The sequence below is a fragment of the Chiloscyllium plagiosum genome, unplaced genomic scaffold (assembly GCF_037043375.1).
Source record: "Chiloscyllium plagiosum isolate Xiang-an unplaced genomic scaffold, Cpla_swu_hap1 HiC_scaffold_12, whole genome shotgun sequence".
In the NCBI taxonomy this organism is placed as follows: Eukaryota; Metazoa; Chordata; class Chondrichthyes; order Orectolobiformes; family Hemiscylliidae; genus Chiloscyllium; species Chiloscyllium plagiosum.
This window is the reverse complement of record NW_028270150.1, coordinates 37,485,732-37,506,898: the sequence shown is the minus strand read 5'-3', so window position 1 is coordinate 37,506,898 and position 21,167 is coordinate 37,485,732. Positions and strand designations below refer to the sequence as shown.

The window sequence follows — 21,167 nt, the reverse complement described above, 5'->3', positions numbered from 1 at the left end:
AAGCCACACACACAGACCAAGTCCTAAACTATGAAAGCAACCACAAAAGAAGTTGCATCAAGACACTGTCGAACTCATGTTGCTTGTTGAGTGTGTGGGCGGCACGGTGGCACAGTAGTTAGCACTGCTGCCTCACAGCGCCAGAGACCCGGGTTCAATTCCCGACTCAGGCAACTGACTGTGTGGAGTTTGCATATTCTTCCCATGTCTGCGTGGGTTTTCTCCGTGTGCTCCGGTTTCCTCCCACAGTCCAAAGATGTACAGGTCAGGTGAATTGGCCATGCAAAATTGCCTGTAGTGTTAGGTAAAGGGGTAAATGTAGGGGAAATGGATGGGTTGCGCTTCGGCGGGTCGGTGTGGACTTGTTGGGCCGAAGGGCCTGTTTCCACACTGTAAGTAATCTAATCTAAGTAATCTAATCTAATCTAATCTACTAAGGATAGCTGGTCATGTTGTTTCGTGGCTAGTTGGTGTTCATGGATGCGGATCATTAGCTGTCTTCCTGTTTGTCCTATGTAGTGTTTTGTGCAGTCCTTGCATGGGACTTTGTACACTACATTGGTTTTGCTCATGCTGGGTATCGGGTCCTTCGGTCCTGGTGAGTTGTTGTCTGAGAGTGGCTGTTGGTTTGTGTGCTGTTATGAGTCTTAGTGGTCGCAGTAGTCTGGCTGTCAGTTCGGAAATACTCTTGATGTATGGTAGTGTGGCTAGTCCTTTGGGTTGTGGCATGTCCTCATTCTGTTGTCTTTCCCTTAGGCATCTGTTGATTAAATTGCGGGGGTACCCGTTTTTGGCGAATATATTGTATAGATGTTGTTCTTCCTCTTTTTGCAGTTCTGGTGTACTGCAGTGTGTTGTGGCCCTTTTGAACAGTGTCTTGATGCAACTTCTTTTGTGTGTGTTGGGGTGGTTGCTTTCATAGTTTAGGACTTGGTCTGTGTGTGTGGCTTTCCTGTATACCTTTGTGGTGAATTCTTCGTTCGGTGTTCTCTGTACCATCACGTCTAGCCACACACTCAGATGACAAGCAACATGAGTTCGACTGGGACAACACTACTATTATAGGACAAGCCAAACAGAGAACAGCCAGGGAATTCCTGATTTCAAATCAGATCCATTTTTAAAAAGTAAACAAAATAAAGCAAATAATACTGTTTGCTTTGTAATCAGCAGACAAAGTATATTTTAAAATAGAGCCAAGAATGGAAGACTTAGTTCATGTGACATGAATGGTTCACAAATTCTTATATACTACTTATTGAATGTTGATATTATTTGCATCTGATGGCATTGGACAAAGCAGAGCTGACTGTCATTCTCATCATCTCCAAACAAATGTGCAAATGTAGGATATTAATCCAAACAGAAAAATTGGTGCAGAAATTACTCAATTTCCCCAAATGAATACTCAACCCAGTTTTCCATCATTAGAACTTCCATCTTTGAGTGAAACAAATTGGTAAGGATCTATGGGATCGTGTTCAAATAACGATCAAAATCGATGGGTGGTGAAAGTAGCCTTTTTACTTAGCAACTGCAGGAGCACAGTTTGAGGTGGTGATGGAATCCTGAAATACAGTTCTTACAGTAGCTTTGATATAAACAGTTCTTAAGTATATTCAAATTTTATCACGATGGTGTTACACTGTTTTATCTATTGTACACAAAGGTTTGGGTGACTTACGTCCTTGGAAACACTAGATAGTTTAAACATTTGTTAAATGATGGCTGTTACTTCTTATGGGATTAGAATGTCTGTCTGTTCTGAGCTTGCATAAGTAAGGGGTATTAGTCCTTTTGTCCCTAGGCCTAGATGTTCTAAATAAATTAGAAATTATACATAATAAAATAAATAAAGGATATTATTATGAACCAGGACAGACCCCCTCAAAGTATTTTAAGAAGGTAGCCAAGACATTAACTTTTTCTTATTTTAATGGCAGATATGAAGTGGATATTCCAGGTGTGGTGCATCTGGTCAAACCACTCTGCTTTAAGCAAAACAGAATTTATTTAAACACTACAGTTGAAACATGACCAAAAGAAAACAGAATTTAGAATAACAGAACAGACTCGATACAGCTACTTAACTAAGGAGCTGTTCCAATTCCCGTAACATCCCATAAACACACCCTTTGACAAATGGTAAATTCAAACACAGTCTCTTACATGCAGAAGAGATTTCAAAGAGAGAAACCAGTCAAGAATCATCTACTGAAGCATGAAACCTTTTTGCATTGTAGCAGCTTCCACTACAGCCATCAGCAGCTTGTCTTGCTACATCTAAACCAGAAAAAAACCTGAACTGGCCACTCTGCTGCCATTGTTAAAGTAGACATTCCCAGACATTTCAGCACCCTGTTTTGAAAAAACTCAAGGATAAAATAACCTTGTTAAAGTGACAGCAGCGTTATAATATTGAACTGATTACTACAGCTGGGTTGTGAGATTTGTTTACCATTTGCAGGTGTGAGTTTCATTCATGCAGTTTAACAGAAGCACTTTTTTAATAGTAAGTTTAGCGGCCCTGTTTAATATGTATTTAACAAATACATACTAGTTGGGGAAACTGTTCAGTTCCTGAGAGACGGTTGTTAAGGGCTGATTAATATTATAATCTTTTCATAGATTTGGGTGTGTCATGGAGATAGTATGGCACTGACGATATTGTTTCTGAATAGGTTAGTAGTCTTTGATATTTATTCAGAAGCAGATTTTGATGTAAATAATAAGGGTTGAAGGTGTGAAGGAGCAGTAATGGTTTGGAAGGAATGTTTTAATTTAGTTCACCTGGAATAGTAAAATGCACTACAAAAATGCAGTATTATGTGTGAATGAGTGAAAACGTTATAGTCCAATGGGTTAGTCAAGCGTTATGAATGAATGAATAGGAACGTGGAATGAATATAGCGAGCTAGTGAGTGAGTTAGTAAAGATACGTCATAGAGATGTACAGCATGGAAATAGACCCTTCAGTCCAACCCGTCCATGCCGACCAGATATCCCAACACAATCAAGTCCCACCTGCCAGCACCTCCAAACCCTTCCTATTCATATACCCATCCAGGTGCCTTTTAAATGTAGCAATTGTACCAGCCTCCACCACTTCCTCTGGCAGTTCATTCCATACACATACCATCCTCTGCGTGAAAAAGTTGCCCCTTAGGTCTCTATATCTTTCCCCTCTCATCCTAAACCTATGCCCTCTAGTTCTGGACTCCCCGACCCCAGGGAAAAGACTTTGCCTATTTATCCTATCCATGCCCCTCATAATTTTGTAAACCTCTATAAGGTTACCCCCCAGCCTCCAACGCTCCAGGGATAACAGCCCCAGCCTGTTCAGCCTCTCCCTATAGCTCAAATCCTCCAATCCTGGCAACATCCTTGTAAATCTTTTCTGAACCCTTTCAAGTTTCACAACATCTTTCCGATAGGAAGGAGACCAGAATTGCACACGATATTCCAATAGTGGCCTATCCAATGTCCTGTACAGCCGCAACATGACCTCCCAACTCCTGTACTCAATACTCTGACCAATAAAAGAAAGCATACCAAACGCCTTCTTCACTATCCTATCTACCTGCGACTCCACTTTCAAGGTCTCTTTGTTCAGCAACACTCCCTTGGACCTTACCGTTAAGTGTATAAGTCCTGCTAAGATTTGCTTTCCCAAAATGCAGCACCTCGCATTTATCTGAATTAAACTCCATCTACCACTTCTCAGCCCATTGGCCTATCTGGTCCAGATCCTGTTGTAATCTGAGGTAACCCTCTTCGCTGTCCACTACACTCCAATTTTGGTGTCATGTGCAAACTTACTAACTGTACCTCTTATGCTCACATCCAAATCATTTACATAAATGACAAAAAGTAGAGGACCCAGCACCGATTCTTGTGGCACTCCACTGGTGACAGGCCTCCAGTCTGAAAAACAACCCTCCACCACCACCCTCTGTCTTCTACATTTGAGCCAGTTCTGTATCCAAATGGCTAGTTCTCCCTGTATTGCATGAGATCTAACCTTGCTAATCAGTCTCCCATGGGGAACTTGTTGAACGCCTTACTGAAGTCCATATAGATCACATCTACTGTTCTGCCCTCATCAATCCTCTTTGTTACTTCTTTAAAAAACTCAATCAAGTTTGTGATTCATGATTTCCCACGCACAAAGCCACGTTGACTATCCCTAATCAGTCCTTGCTTTTCCAAATATGTGTACATCCTGTCCCTCAGGATTCCCTCCAACAACTTGCCCACCACCAAGGTCAGGCTCACCGGTCTATAGTTCCCTGGCTTGTCTTTACCGCCCTTCTCAAACAGTGGCACCATGTTTGACAACCTCCAGTCTTCCGGCACTTCACCTGTGACTATCGATGATACAAATATCTCCGCAAGAGGCCCAGCAATCACTTCTCTGGCTTCCCACAGAGTTCTCAGGTACACCTGATCAGGTCCAGGGGATTTATCCACCTTTACCCGTTTTGAGACATCCAGTACTTCCTCTTCTGTAATCTGGATATGTTGCAAGATGTCACCATCTATTTCCCTACAGTCTATATCTTCCATATCCTTTTCCACAATAAATACTGCTGCAAAATATTCATTTAGTATCTCCCCCATTATCTGTGGCTCCACACAAAGGCTGCCTTGCTGATCTTTGAGGAGGTAAAAAAGGAGCCCTATTCTCTCCCTAGTTACCCTTTTGTCCTTGAATATATTTTTAAAAACCCTTTGGATTCTCCTTAATTCTATTTGCCAAAGCTATATCATAACCCCGTTTTGCCCTCCTGATTTCCCTCTTAAGTATACTCCTACTTCCTTTATACTTTTCTAAGGATTCACTCGATCTATCCTGTCTATACCTGACCTATGCTTCCTTCTTTTTCTTAACCAAATCCTCAATTCCTTTAGTCATCCAGCATTCCCTATACCTACCAGCCTTTCCTTTCACCCTGACAGGAATATACTTTCTCAGAATTCTTGTTATCTCATTTCTGAAGGCTTCCCATTTTCCAACCGTTCCTTTACCTGCGAACATCTGCCCCCAATCAGCTTTTGAAAGTTCTCGCCTAATACCGTCAAAATTAGCCTTTCTCCAATTTAGAACTTCAACTTTTAGATCTGGTCTATCCTTTTCCATCACTATTTTAAATCTAATAGAATTATGGTTACTGGCACCAAAGTGCTCCCCCACTGCCACGTCAGACACCTGCCCTGCCTTATTTCCCAAGAGTAGGTCAAGTTTTGCACCTTCTCTAGTGGGTACATCCACATACTGAATCAGAAAATTGTCTTGTACGCACTTAAGCAATTCCTCTGCAACTAAACCTTTAACACTATGGCAGTCCCTGTCTATGTTTGGAAAGTTAAAATCCCCTACCATAACTACCCTATTATTCTTACAGATAGCTGAGATCTCCTTACAAGTTTGTTTCTCAATTTCCCTCTGACTATTAGGGGGTCTATAATACAATCCCAATATGGTGATCATCCCTTTCTTCTTTCTCAGTTCCACCCAAATAACGTTCCTGGATGTATTTCCGGGAATATCCTCCCTCAGCACAGCTGTAATGCTATCCCTTATCAAAAATGCCACTCCCCCCTCCTATCTTGCCTCCTTTTCTATCCATATGTATAACACAATATTTCTCCAATCCTCGCTTGATTTCTGGTCTCTATTGGTTATATGGTCTCAGCTGAGAATCAAGTAAAAGTATTACATTTGGCCATAGCACCACTGTGTGATGGAAGGAAAAATATCAGGATTCCCTCTTCTGATTACTGTACAGTGATCAATACAGCCATTGGGTGAGAATAGGATCAGGTTTGACCTGAGTGTCAATAATGGTTGTCAAAAAATGCAGTGGTGGAAAAGTACAGCCAGTCAGGCAGCATCCAAGGGGCAGGAGGGTCAATGTTTCAAGCATAAGCTCTTAATGAGGAATGTGGGGGATGCTGAGAGATAAATGGGAGAGAGGTGGGGCTAGGGGGAATGTAGCTCGGAATGCAATAGGTAGATGAAGGTGGAGGATGATGGTGATAGGTTGGAGCAGAGGGTGGCACGGATAGGTGGGAACAAAGATGGACAGGTAGGACAGTTCAAGAGGGCAGTGCCACATTGGAAGGTTGAATCTGGGAGGGGAAATGAGAATACTGGTGAAATTAACTTTGATCCCATGTGGTTGGAGGGTCCCAAGGCAGAAGATGAGGTATTCTTCCTCCAGACGTTGGGTGGCTAGAATCTGGCAGGAGTGGAGGCCCGAGGACCTGCATATTCTTAGCGGAGTGGGAGGGTGAGTTGAAGTGTTCGGCCACAGGGCAGTGGGGTTGTTTAGTGCGTATGTCCCAGAGATGTTTTCTGAAATATAAATAATGGTTGGTTAAATGAAATGCCAGAAAGTGTGCAATAGCCATTTGGTGGTAACCCAGTCACTGTTTTCAGGACCTAACTGCAGCATATTCTGTTGTGAAACAGACATAAATATACTGGTATTTTTACGTTCTCCTTTCTGTAGATATGTGGAAAGACATTTGGCTATAAACATAGCTTAAGACTACACATGGCTCATCATGAAGGTAAAAGGGAATTCAGTTGTGAAGTGTGTGAAAAATCGTTTGCTACAAAGCGCAGTCTTCAGGAGCACAACAGCGTTCACACAGGTAAGGTAATAAAGCTCAAATACATAACAGTTTACAGTTGATAGATGTTGGGGAATAAGCAATTTCGTTTTTCCTGTCCCAGTGTAATTTCGCCAGTAACACTCAGGTCTCAGAGTGACACGAACAAGTGCAGAAATCCTGGTTCGACTCCACTTGGAGTACTTTGAGTAGATCTGGGTGCCATTACACCTTAGGAAGGATATATTGGCCTTGGAAGGAATACAGGATGGGTTTGCAAGAACATCTTGATACCAGGGGTTAAGTTATCTGAGGAAATTATACAAATTGGTCTGTTTACACTAGAATTTAGAAGGCTAAGGGATGATCTGATCAAAGTCTTCAAAATATAATCAGAAAAAGACAGGATAAATATAGATAATTATTTCCACGGATTTGGGACTCTGGAATTAGGGAGCATGATCTGGTCTTAATTTTTAGACTGTGCAAGAGATATGTTAGAAAACATTTGCACACTCAAAGGATGATAGATATTTGGAACTGTCTTCCACAAATGGCAGTTGATGGTAGGTCAGTTATTACTTTTAAATCTGAGATTTCTTTTTTTTTAAGCTAATGCATTGAAGGATATTGGCTAAAGGCAGGTATATGGAGTTAGGTCACAGATCAGCCATGATGTCATTGAATGGTAGAATAGGCTCAAGGGGCTAATTCCTGTTCCTATGTTCCGATAACATAGAAACATTTATTATATAGAAGGAATCCATTTGGCACAGAACTCTGGAATTTTCTCCCTAAACCCCTCTACATTTTTCTTTGAGGCTCCTTACCTATTCAACCAAGCCTTTGCTCATATATCTTAATATCCAGTTATATGGCTCAGTAAACAATTTTCATCGAATCATGGGATCCCTACAGTGCAAAAGTAGGCAATTCAGTCCATCGAGTCCACCCTGACCCTCCAAAGAGCATTCCACCCAGACACAACCCCTCCTCTATCCCTGTAACCTTGTATTTTCTGTGGCTAATCCACCTAGACACTAAATGGGCAATTTTAGCATGGCCAATCCACCTGACCTGCACATCTTTGCACTGTGGGAGGAACCGGAGCACCGGGAAACCCACACAGAGAGTTTATTTGCTACCACTCCTGTGAAGCATCTTGAGTGATTTACTATGTTAAAGAAGTTGTATGGATCTGTTGTTGTAGACCAGTAATGAATTATCCTTATCCGGCTTCAACATAGTTGATTGCATCATTGTCCTCTAATTCCTGTCCTCCGCTTTATGGAACAGATTCCCTTCCCACCTTTGCATAATTTTCTTCTCAGTGTGTCAAGGATCCCTACCCCACCACGTCCTCACCTACATGTGTTCCTTGACAGCACTTGCTTGTTCAGGTTTTCAACTTTACAGGTAAGTTGATTGTATTCCATTATGCTTCTTGAACTCTCCATGGTCGCAAAGTTGAACTTTTAGGAGATTTTGCAGGAAGAGAGAAATGGAGAGGTTTTGAGATTGGGAAGACTGAAGCTGACATTTTGCTCTTCTACAAAATCAACTCAACACTTTCAGCTTTGACAAAGGGTCAGTTAGACTCGAAACGTCAGCTCTTTTCTCTCCTTACAGATGCTGCCAGACTTGCTGAGATTTTCCAGCATTTTCTCTTTTTTTTTGGTTTCAGACTCCAGCATCCGCAGTAATTTGCTTTTATTTTTTTCAACACTTTTTGCTGTTGACTCCCATCACGCTTCCGCTAATTGCCTCATTAAACCAGACTGCAACCTCAATCTGAACTTGCAACCCTATGTCCTGTCCTTCATGAGGATTATCTACTCTTGATTACTTCCATCCTATCTCAGTCAATCTCCAGTTAAAACCCCCTTTGTGGCTTGTTTCTATTTTCTTTATTTGGAACATTTCATTTAAAGTACTGCATAAATGTGGTAGAACAAAACTAGGAAAATATTTGAATGATAAGTATTTATCCTTGATTTTCCTATCCTCTTAATCACTTTCTTAGAAAACTGAAGGATGTTCCATGAACATTTGATTAAATATGTTTACTGTTTGTGTAGATGTATTCATTATAACATTTGTAGATTTGTGTTTTAAAGGCATTCTTTAAGTTTTGCAAGGTATGTTGTTTTAATTATTTCAGGTGAATCTAAATACCTCTGTTCAACTTGTGGAAAATGTTTCAAGCGCGCCTCTGGTCTTAGCAAGCACTTAAAAAGACATTTGCCAAAGCCAGAAGTCAGAAACTTTCAATGCACCCAGTAAGTTGGAAAAATGAATTTTTAAAATATACTTGTTATGCAATTGAAAGTATATTAGAAAAAAATGAATACCAAGAAGTTCCACATTGACTGGAATAAAAAGTCTGAAGACTTGAATGTATAACACTTGACATAAATATTTAATGTGTAATATTTGCACTTAAAAAATAAATTTGTTTAACATCGTTGCTCTTCACTGGCCAGCAACCACTAGTTACAACTTGCATTTCTATAGAGCTGACTTTGCTTTCATGGCTGGGATAATTTGTTTAATTCACATTCAGAGAAACTACCTGTTTTCATTCTGTTGAATGGACTTATAAAGTGCAGATGATGCCATTCACATTACTGACCAAGTACAATACCTTTTAATGTGTGTAATGGTGAATTTGCCCTGCAAAATGATCGGTTATACAGTATTTAATTGTTACTTTGTGAAAATTAGGCAAGCGTGACCTCAGGCCTGGCTTTATACTAATCCAATTTTAGATTTGAGATGTTCTGAACCTCAAGAATTACAATCCAAGTGCATCTTTGCTTGAATTCTTAGCATCATTGGGTAATACAGCACAAAAGAGGCACTTTTGGACCATCAAACCTGTGCTGACTATCTACATGAATCCCACTTTCCAGTACATGGCCCATCACCTTGAACATGAGACTTTAAGTACTCATCCATTTTTTTTTTTTAAATATTCAGGTTTCCTAAATCTGCTGCACTCCAAGATAGTGCATTCCACATTCTTACCACCCTCTGGGTAAAAGTTGAAAAATGTGCAGGTTAGGAGGAGTGTTCATGCTAAAGTCATAGAATCATGGAATCACTACAATGTGGAAGCACGCCATTCGGCCCATTGAGTCCATAGCACCCCTCAAAAAAGCAGCCCACCCCCCTACACTCTCCCAGCGCACTGTGAGCAATTTAGCACGCCCATTTGATATAACCAGTACATATATGTTTGGATCATGGGAGGAAACTTGAGCACCCAGAGGAAACCCACGCAGACGTGGAGAGAATGTACAAACTTCACACAGGCAGAGATCTGAGGTTGGAATTATATCCAGGCCTCTGGAGCTGAGGTAGCGGTGGTAACCACTGAGCCACTGTGCTGCCCAAAATTGCCCACATTGTCCAGGTATGTGCAGGCTAGTTGCCTTAACCAGGATAAGTATGGGTTACGGAAATAGATTGGGGTGGGGGGGAATGCTGAAGGCTCAGGGTGGGATATTCCTAAAACTTAAGACCTCACTACTAGTCACTCGGTCAACACACAGAAAATTACAGCTCAGGAACAAGCCCTTCAGCCCTCGAAACCTGCGCCAATCCAGATCCTCTATCTAAACCTGCCGCCTATTATCTAAAGAGCTGTATCCCTTTGCTTCCTGCCCATTCATGTATCTAGATACATCTTAAATAACGCTATCATTCCCGCCTCTACCACCTCCACTGGCAACGCGTTCTAGGCCCCTACCACCCCCTGCATAAAGAACTTTCCACGCATATCTCCCCCTAAACCTTTCCCCTTTCACTTTGAACTTGTGACCCCATGTAATTGAGTTCGCACTTGAGAAAAAGCTTTTTGCTATCCACCCTGTCTATACCTGTCATGATTTTGTAGACCTCAATCAGGTTCCCCCTCAACCACCTCCTTTCTAATGAAAATAATCCTAAACTATTCAACCTGTCTTCATAGCTAGCGCCCTCAATACCGGGCAACATCCTGGTGAACCTCCTTAGCACCCTCTCCAAAGTATCCATATCCTTTTGGTAATGTGGCAACTAGAACTGTATGCAGTATTCCAAATGCGGCTGAACCAAAGTCCTATACAACTGTAACGTGACCTATCAACTCTTGTACTCAATACCCTGTCCAATGAAGGAAAGCATGGCTGTATGCCATCTTGGACACTTTACTGACCTGCGTTGCTACCTTCAGGGAACAATGGACCCGAACACCTAGATGTCTGTATGTCAACTTTCCCCAGGATTTTTCCATTTACTGTATCGTTCGCTCTTGAATTGGATCTTCCAAAATGCATAACCTTGCATTTGCCTGGATTGAAGTCTCATCTGCCATTTCTCTGCCAAACTAGATACATCTTAAATGACACGATCCTTCCTGCCTCTACCATTTTGGCTGGCAACTTAGGGGTGGCACAGTGGTTAGCACTGCTACCTCACAGCACCAGGGCCTCGGGTTTGATTCCAGCTGTCTGTGCGGAGCTTTCCAATTTTCCCCGTGTCTGTGTGGGTTTCCTCCCACACTCCAAAGATGTCCAAGTTCGGTGAATTGGTGCTAAATCGTCCATAGTGTTACGTGTATTAGTCAGAAGGAAGTGGGTCTGGGTGTGTTACTCTTCAGAGGGTCGATGTGGACTTGTTGGGCCAATTGGCCAGTTTCCATACTGTAGGGAATCTAATCTAAACTTTTCATTGTATCTATATTCTGCTGTATTCTCTGACAGTCCCCTTCACTATCTGCTACTCCACCAATCTTGGTGTCATCTGCAAACTTGCTACTCAGGCAACCGATACCTTCCTCGAAATCATTTATATATCACAAACAACAGTGGTTCTAGCACGGATCCCTGTGGAACACCACTGGTCAAGGTCTCCATTTTGAGAAACTCCCTTCCACTACTACTCTCTGTCTCCTGTTGCCCAGCCAGTTCTCTATTCTTCTAGCTAGAACACCTGGACCCCATGTGACTTTACCTTCTCCATCAGCCTACCATGGGGAACCTTATCAAACACCTTACTGAAGTCCATCTTTATATGACATGTACAGCTCTTCCCCTATCAATCAACTTTGTCACCTCCTCAAAGAATTCTATTAGGTTTGTAAGACATAACCTTTCCTGCACAAAACCCTGCTGCCCATTACTGATAAGCATATTTCCTTCCAAATGGAAATAGACCCTATCCCTCAGTATCGTCTCCAGCAGCTTCCCTAACACTGACATCAGGCTCACTGATCTATAATTACCTGGAGTATCTCTGCTACCCTTCTTAAACAAGGGGACCTCACCCATATTCAAGGATGCTGCAAAGATATCTGTTAAAGCCTCAGCTATTTCCTTACTTCCCTCAGTAACTTGGGCTAGATCCTATCCTGATCTGGGGACTTGTCTATCTTAATGCTGTTTCGTGTCTACCTTCATGCCTTTTACCAATCTTAATGTCATCTGCAAACATATCATCATGCCCATCACAAACATTAAGGGACCAGCACTGATCCTTGTGGTATGCAAATGGACACAGGCCTCCAGTTACACTTCTACCACCACCCTCTGCCTACCACTACGAAGCCAATTTTGAATCCAACTTCCCAAATTACCCTGAATTCCATATGCTTCTATCTTCTTTCTCAGTCTCCCATGTGAGATTTTGTCAAAGGCTTTGTTGAAATCAATGTAAACTACCAACTATATCTATACACCTAATCACCGCTTCAAAAATTTCAATTATATTTGTTCGTCCTGACCTCCCTCTGAAAAAGCTATGCTGACTGTCATTGATCAAACCTTGCCTCTCCAATGGAAATAAATTCTCTTCTTCAGAATTTTCTCAAATGGTTTCCCTACCACTGATGTGAGACTCACTAGTCTGTAAAGGCCCTTCAATTCTGGTTGTTCAATGTTCAATGATTTCTGTAAGTTTTGTTTTTGTTGCCACTGACATCTGGTTATGTTGGACCAAGCAATACTATGTGTAAATTCTGGGTTCAATTGTATTTTTTCCATTTAACTCTTCAGCCTGGTCATAGTCAGGTTGTAGTCATGCGGATCTAGATCTGATTAAATATTTTGACTTTGAAAATGATTGAAATTAGATTCACGTGCAATAGCTTAAACAGCTGACAGTACTAATTGGTGTAAAGCCTAATAAGAAAAAACTTATGACAAGTTCTCTTTTTTTTGTAGATGTGAACGAAGTTTTTATGAAGCACGGGATCTGCAGCAACACTTGTATAAGCACCTCGGGGTGAAGCCATTTCAGTGCCAGATCTGTGGGAAGTGCTATAGCTGGAAGAAAGACTGGTATTCTCATGTAAAAGCACACTCTGTTACAGAGCCATATAAGTAAGTGATTCTTCTCCAGGAAAAATAATCTTCATCCCAAAAATGGGCGGCACGGTGGCCCAGTGGTTAGCACTGCTGCCTCACAGCGCCTGTAGACCCGGGTTCAATTCCCGACTCAGGCGACTGACTGTGTGGAGTTTGCACATTCTCCCCGTGTCTGCGTGGGTTTCCTCCAGGTGCTCCGGTTTCCTCCCACAGTCCAAAGATGTGCGGGTCAGGTGAATTGGCCATGCTAAATTGCCCGTAGTGTTAGGTTAAAGGGGTAAATGTAGGGGTATGGGTGGGTTGCGCTTCGGCAGGTCGGTGTGGACTTGTGGGGCCGAAGGGCCTGTTTCCACACTGTAAGTAATCTAATCTAATCTAATCTAATCTAATCTAAAAAAAAAATGTTTTAAGTCCATTCGGTATCCCCAGTGGTTAATAAAATCGTGTTTGGTTTTGGTTGTCAAAAATAAAAATTGGAAGCAAGTTCAAAAAAATCAATTGAGAAGACATGTATATTTGTATTTCTAGTTGAGTGAGCAGCATATTCTTTTCCCAGTTTTCTGAACACTGATTATGAGGGCCAATTTAAGCACTATCACTGTTGCTGTGATCACTTAACCTGAATCTTTTCCTGGCTGTAAATTTCAATACTTCATCATAATTTAATTTAGTGTTGAACAGCATATTAATTAGAATTTTAAACACTATTCTGAGAGTTGAATTTAAGGAGTAGGATTTTTAGTGTTCAATAATTCCCAAGTCATCCCACAATATCTTAGTGATTCATTATTTAAAATCTCAGGTTCTCATCAAGCTATTGTTATTTGTGTTGATTTTTTTTTACAGACAAAACACATGCACTGTTTCTAGTCATTCGGTAGTTATGTACACTTTCCACTTCTATATTTTGTCAAGTTATTTTTGAGACTGTTTAGATAAGCAGCCATTTCTTGGGAAAACTGAATTGGTCTTGAAAGGAATATTGTTGAATTCAATTTAATTTCTATTTGCCTGGTTGCATGTCTGTTTAAAACCCATCCAGGCATTAATTAATTTGATTTAAGTTTACTTACCATTTGGCATCCAGTTAAGTTTTAGATAAGATAAGGAAGGAATGTAAAAGAAACGGCACTGTATTTGCATCCCCAATCTTTTTGCTCAAACAATAGCACTGAACATTTATATAGCAGATATCATGCAATTTGGATACCAGTTCTGAAGGAGAAACAACGGGCTCCATGTTAACTCTGTTTTCTTCTTCACAGATATTGCTAAGCATGCTGAGTTTCTCTAGGAAATCCTGTTCTTGTTTTTCACATCTCCAGCATAAGTAGTTCTTTATTGAATTTTGTTGAGATATTTGAAGTGGCATGCATGGAGGCCAGAAGTTTGATTTTCTTCTCCTTTTTCATCAAACATCTAATAAAGCATTGAATAAAACCAAGTACCACTGGGAAGAAACTATATACAGCTTTTGTGAAGCTAGACTATGTGCTTTCAATATCTCTGATTTGCTACTTGGGAGTGTTAAGCAATAAACTGGCTTGATTTAAATATAATAGAATAGATGTCGGCAAACTAGTGGATGTGGTATGTTTGTATTTTCGGAAAGATTTTGGTAAATTGCGCAAAATCAAACCACATGGTGACAATATACTAGCTTGGATTGAGAATCTGTTAGCACACAGGAAACAGAGTGAGGAATAAATGGGTCATTTATTCGCAATGGTAAGTGTGGTACTGCAAGGATCAGCATTTGTGGCCCAGCTATTCATAATCTATAACAAGGATTTGGGAATAAATTGTAATATTTCCAAATTTATTGATGGCATGAAGTTAAGTGAGGGTATGAGTGGTAGGAAGAATGTAAAGATGTTTTGGGGCAACTGAGACAAGATAAGTGATAAATGATTTAAATGTGAATATAGGAGGATGGTAAGTAGGTTTGCTGATGACATCAAAATGGTGAGATAGTAAACAGTGAAGAAGATTACCTCCGAATGCAACGGGACCTTGATCAGATAGGTAGAGGAATGGCAGCCAGAGTTTAATTTAGATAAATGTGATGTGTTGCATTTTGGTAAGGCAAATCAGGGCAGGATTTAATGGTAGGGTCCTGGGGAGCGTTGTCGAACAAAGAGACCTTGTGGTATAGGTTCATAGTTCCTTGAAGGTGGAGTCACAGGTAGATAGGGTAGTGAAGATGATGTTTAGTATGCTTACCTTTATTGGTCAGTGCATTATTGAAGACAGAGGGGTGACCTTATAGAAGTTTGTGAAATCATGAGGGGCATGGATGGGGTGAATTTCCAAGGTTTTTTTTCCCAGAGTAGGGTATTTCAAAACTAGAGGGCATAGGTGAGAGGGGTAAGATTTGAAAGGGACCAAAGGGGCAACTTTTTCATGCAGAGGGTGATGCGCATATGGGATGAGCTGCCAGATGAGGTGGTGGAGGCTGATACAGTTACAACATTTAAAAGACATCTGGATGGGTACATGAAAAGGAGGGGTTGAGAGATATATGGGCCAAATGCTAGCAAATTGGACAAGATTAATGTAGGATATCTGGTGAGCATGGAGGAGTCGGACTGAAGGGTCTGTTTCTGTGCTGTACGACTCTGACTCTGAGTAGGCAAGTACATGACAACTGCAGTCTAACATGAATGGGTGTGAAGTTGTCCACTTGGTAAGAAGAACAAAATAGTGATGTATAATTTAAATGGTGATAGATTGAGAAAGCTTTATGTACAAGAGGACTTGGATTTCTTTGAAAGCAAGCATGCCAATAAACGGGAAAGCCAATAATATATTCATCTTCATTGCAAGCGGATTTGAGTACAGGACCAAGAAAGTCTTACTGCAGTAATACTGCTCCTTGGTGAGATCAAATCTGGAGTATTGTGTGCAGTTTTGGTTTTTTTTCCTTTAAAAAATATATATATATTCCAAAGAGGGAATGCAGCAAAAGTACACTAGGCTTGATTCCTGGGATGGCAGGTTTGTTGTATGAGGAGAGATTGAGTCGATTGGGCTTTTATTCACTAGAGTTCAGAAGAATGAGAGGGGATCTCATTGAAATGTATATTATTCTGACAGGGCAAGAGAAACTGGATGCAAGGTAATATTTCCCCTGGTAGGAGGTCCAGAACAAGAGTTCACTGTGTCAAATTATGTGGTAGGTCATTTTGTAACGATGAGACATTTGTTCACTCCGGGTGGTGGAATTCCCTCCCACTGAAAATTGTGGAGGCAAAATCATTGAATAAATTTAGGAAAGAAAAGATATTTTATTAACTAAAAGTGTTGAGGGGCATGAATAGAGAATGGGAGTATGATTTTGAGATAGATAATCAGTTATGATTAGGTTGAATGGCAGAGTTCAAATAGCCAAATGGCCTACACCTGTTCCTATTTACTATGTTTCTATTTCAGGTCTTAAGCTTAATCATAGAATAGAGCCCCTACAGTATGGAAGCAGGCAACTTGGCCCATCGAGTCCACGTCGACTCTCCAAAGAGATCCCACCCAGACTCGCTCCCCATACCCTATACCTGTAACCCTGTATTTACCCATGGGTAACCCACCTAGCTGAAGGAAACCCATGCAGACACGGGAAGAATGTGCAAACTTCACACAGTCATCAGAGGGTGGAGTAGAACCTGGGTCCCTGAAGTTGTGAGGAAGCAGTGCTAGCTTGTCAGCTCAAGATAACTGGTAATTCTCAAGCAAAAACAGAAATTGCCGGAAAAGCTCAGCCAGTCTGGCAGCAGCTATGGAGAGAAATCAGACTCAACATTTCGGGTCCAGTGACACTTAGTAACTTTCCAAAGATTTACTCCAATTCCGCTCATTTATTGAAGATTAGATGTGACTTTAAATGTTTAAATGTGACTTTCTTTGACTAAATAGAAATTCTGGCTCACTTCAATATTTCCTCACAGAAAAAGATAACCATCTGAGACCAAAGAAGCAGTATGTACACTATTGATATTTTCTACTTTCAGGTGTAACGTCTGTGGAAAAGAATTCTTTGAGAAGGCACTTTTCAGGCGACATGTAAAGAAGGCCACTCATGGCAAAAAGGGCAGAGCCAAGCAGATGCTTGATCGTACCTGTGAGCACTGTGGGAAAAAGTTTTCCCAACTTCGAGAATATAGGAGACATATGAACAATCATCAGGGTAAGTTATGTTGATTTTAAATTTGCTTTTCAGCCTAACATGGACAAATTCCTAAAATTTGTAGCTGATTTTTAGGTACCACAGTGGTGGAAAAGTTGAAATCTCATAATATGACTCATTTTCAAAATGATGAATATTTAGGAAAATAATCTGTGACATATATTTGCCTTTCACTTTGCCTTGCTACTCAGCTGATCATGTTGATCTAGTGATGAGTGTATTCCCTCTATCCTCCTTTTGCTCCCCTCTTCCTTAATGAAGTGGCTTAATCCTCATTTGGCAGGTTAATTGGCTAAGAATATCCAGCGATATTTCATCATTTGTAGTGTATTGTACTTTGTGCCATCAGTTGAAGTGTACGATCCTTCATGTTTGAAATACTTTATTCCTGTTTTGTTTGCAGATACTGTTTCCTTTTGCAAATAATTTGGAATAATGCAGTTGACTTGGAGTACAGATGTTCTTTCTGAGGCAGATGATTACAAAGAGCTTGCTGCACAGGGAACAAACATTCCATTCTCCTAGTTTCTCCTTCTCTAACGCATCTGTGTCAGTACTTCTGATTTGTCAATGTGTTTCATCAACCAAGAATTCCATTCCACTGTGGTTGACTATGTCTGGCCTAATTCCCACCTCTTCTCCATCATATAATCATAATGATTCACCTTGTTCTCACCCTCCACCCCGCTAGTCTCTGAATTCAAAGCATCACCCTCTATTTCCATCCACCACTGAAGACCTATTCCTCTCAACTCCCTTTCCTGCCAAAAGGACTGTTCCTCTGCAACACTGGTCCAGTCAATCACTCTACATCCTTCCCACTCAATTTTCTACGCAAGTCAGAATATGCAACACTTGTTTTACTTTTTTGTTTCTTCATTTTAGAAGACCCCAAATATTCCTTGCAGTGATGTGCAGGTACATACTTCAGTGTAGAATTCTGTATTCACTGCTCTTAATATAATCTATTCTGCATTGACAATGCAAACACTTGACTGCTTTGCGAATACCTACAGATGTATAGAACTGAAGTTGCTGTATTAAAGTACAGATGGATATTCTTTTTGTGGATAATAGATATCAAAAACTTTATTTCTTTATTGAAGAGTTCTTACTATTTTAGGAAAGAAAATAGAATTAGTTCAATACCTACTGGGAAAATGAACAAGGTCTTTCTTTCCTACCTTTAATTTTCCTCTTGGTAGGGAATTGTTTTCCAGCACCATCACAAGACAACAATTAAGAATGAGAATTCTGGCTACGTTGTTATCCTCTACCCTAAGTGGGGATTCAATTCAATTGACTTACCTTCTAACCAAATTATAAACAGCAAACCTAATATTGTATAAGACTGCGATAATCTTGGCCTGTATCATATAATGTTATAACATACAATGCAGTTAATAATTGAATTATTGAGTTGTATCTTTCAATTTGAAATCATTTGTGAGAGTGCAGTTGGATATTCATGGAATTTGCTTATCACAAGATATTCGCTCACTTTGACTTATGCCTAACATTTTTGCCTCAAACAATACTACCAAATTTGGAACCTTGCTGTGTATTATAATTGTCCTCGTCAGGAGGACAGAATATAAACGGAAATGAAATTTTATTTTAAGTAAAGCTGATGCGTTGCATAAATTATTTCTCTTTTTATTTAGGAGTGAAGCCATTTGAATGTTTGACTTGCGGTGTAGCCTGGGCAGATGCCCGTTCTCTCAAGCGGCATGTCAGAACACACACAGGAGAACGGCCTTATGTCTGCCCAATATGTAATGATGCATACATCGATGCACGTAGCTTGCGCAAGCATATGACTAAGTTTCATAAAGAGCAAGTTCCTGGCAAAATAATGCTAGAGAAAGACACGCTTCAGTTCCACAATCAGGGGACACAGGTAGAACATGCGATTAGAATCTTAGCTGCTGACATGAAAGACGAATTGGAAAAATCGGATTTAATTGGTGAAGAAATTGAAACTGTCATAGTCACTGGAGAAACAATGGGAGCTGTGGAGGCGGTGGAGGCAGTGGAAGCTGTGGAGGCAGTGGAGGCAGTAGAAGCTGTGGAGGCGGTGGAAGCTGTGGAGGCGGTGGAAGCTGTGGAGGCGGTGGAAGCTGTTGCTTCTGTAGAACCTATTGAAGCTGTTGGAGTTGAAAGCCAAGATGAGGCATTGCCCACATTAACGGACCATGGAATTATGCAGGTTGTCAACTATGTACTGTTTCACCAGCAAGGCCAGAAGCTTACTGAAGTTGGGGAGACTGTGGAAGTTGAGGTTGCTCATACTGGAGAAGCTGAAGAAAATGCATGAGGAAATTGAATGATTTGGGACATATCCTAATAATTATTGACAATGTGCAGATTACCCAACACCAAGTAAGATTAGCGCTAAAGCGTGACAGGCAAATAACAAGATAATGGTCTTGCAGAGGTTGGAAATAAATATTCGACAGTCATAATAAGTATAGGTTGGAATCTTCATTTAACAAAGGGGAAATGTTTGAGATGTCAACCAGAAGATGTTTTGAACATGTTGATCTTTATATGAGAAGAGATGAGCTTGTAGCATTCTGCAGCAAAGTGTAAACTTTCACCCATTTTGGAAACAATTTACAATTTTCTTTCTTGCTTCCTTATTTTGAGCATAGGTCAGTTTGCAAATAAATTACTTCAGTGGAAATATTCTTCTATCAGTACTTATATTGGAGATGAGCATTTGTAAATTGCAACATATACACATACAGATTTTTCAAAAAGTAGAAACAGATCTATGGTTGGAAACAATGGATCTTTCATTACCTGCTCTTAGGGGAAGAATGGGCTGGGAGTGTGGATGGATTAATTTACTATTGTGGGTATAAAAATGTGGACAAGAAAATCTATTGGAAGGAATCAATAAGACTTGGAATAAGTGGCAAAAGGAAATTTAATAAGCACAATGTTTCTTTGAGGGAGTAGAAAATAAAGGCTGGATTTCCAAATTCAGAGGGAGCTTAACTTGTCTTGTTAGGGTTATTGAAACTTTGGGTAAGTATTTCTTCAGTTCATGGTTTAAGAATACTAAGGATTCCATTATTGTCATGGCCATAAAATCAATTAAAACAGCAATTTCATGTGCTGTCATCATTTTTACAGATTCCCATTTGTGCTGAAGTGATCTTGAGAAAGCTTAACTTGAGTATGATTGAAAACACCTAAAGATTGTTTACATTCTTTTGTGATATACTGCAGACTTGAGTTGAAGAAGAGTAATGTAAACCTGGAAACACTAATCCCAGGTTACAAGGGAAAGTGCATTTCTGTCAAACAGGAGGTCTTCAGTGGGCATATGAACCTGAAATGTAATTAATGTAAATTAATGTGCATATAAAATAGGTTTATACATTTATTGATTTATGCATGTCTGTACCTTCATAGTCAAGTCACGTGCCTCTGTTAATCATACTATGTATGTAAGTGTGACTTTAAAAATAAGAGTATTTTCAAATTACGCCTATTAGACCACTGAAAGAGTGATTGCTGTTTCTGAAAAACACACCCAGAGTCATTCCAAAAGTTTATTAGGGAAAAACAATTTAAATGTGCAATCAAGAGCTTTTTTTTGTTTTGGTTTGTAAGATATCTGTCTTGTCTGGCTGTAAGCTTTCATGCAGAATTATTAAATTACAAAAAAACTATGCAGTCTTGTTAAACTGAACATTGCGTCAGAAAATACTTTTGTATAATGCAGTAAAACTGGAATTGTTGCTTAACTGTCAGTAAAATCTTTGGTTGCCATGACTGCTGAATAAAAGGATTTGCATAATGTTTTAAAATAAATGAACTACTTATTGTTATTTTGGGAAAACTAATAAAAGAGTTGAAAGACTGGAGCAACTGGGCTTGTATACCCTTGAGTTTAGAAGACTGAGAGGGGATCTGATTGAGACATATAAGATTATTAAAGGATTGGACACTCTGGGGGCAGGAAACATGTTACCCCTGATGGGTGAGTGCCGAACCAGAGGGCACAGCTT

At 40.2% G+C, this 21,167-nt stretch overlaps 1 protein-coding gene across 2 annotated transcripts in view; it reads left to right on the top strand.

The window, feature by feature from the left end:
- The window catches only part of zbtb11 (zinc finger and BTB domain containing 11), a 37,626-nt gene extending 16,603 nt beyond the window's left edge, over positions 1-21,023 (top strand). For both annotated transcript variants that reach the window (XM_043701112.2, XM_043701113.2), the window contains exons 7-11: positions 6,516-6,660; positions 8,780-8,897; positions 12,822-12,980; positions 16,970-17,145; positions 18,810-21,023. In XM_043701112.2, coding sequence (XP_043557047.2) covers positions 6,516-6,660; positions 8,780-8,897; positions 12,822-12,980; positions 16,970-17,145; positions 18,810-19,462 — 1,251 coding nt within the window. In that variant the 3' untranslated portion in view covers positions 19,463-21,023. The remainder of the gene's footprint in view (positions 1-6,515; positions 6,661-8,779; positions 8,898-12,821; positions 12,981-16,969; positions 17,146-18,809) is intronic.
- The last annotated feature ends 144 nt before the right edge of the window (positions 21,024-21,167 follow it).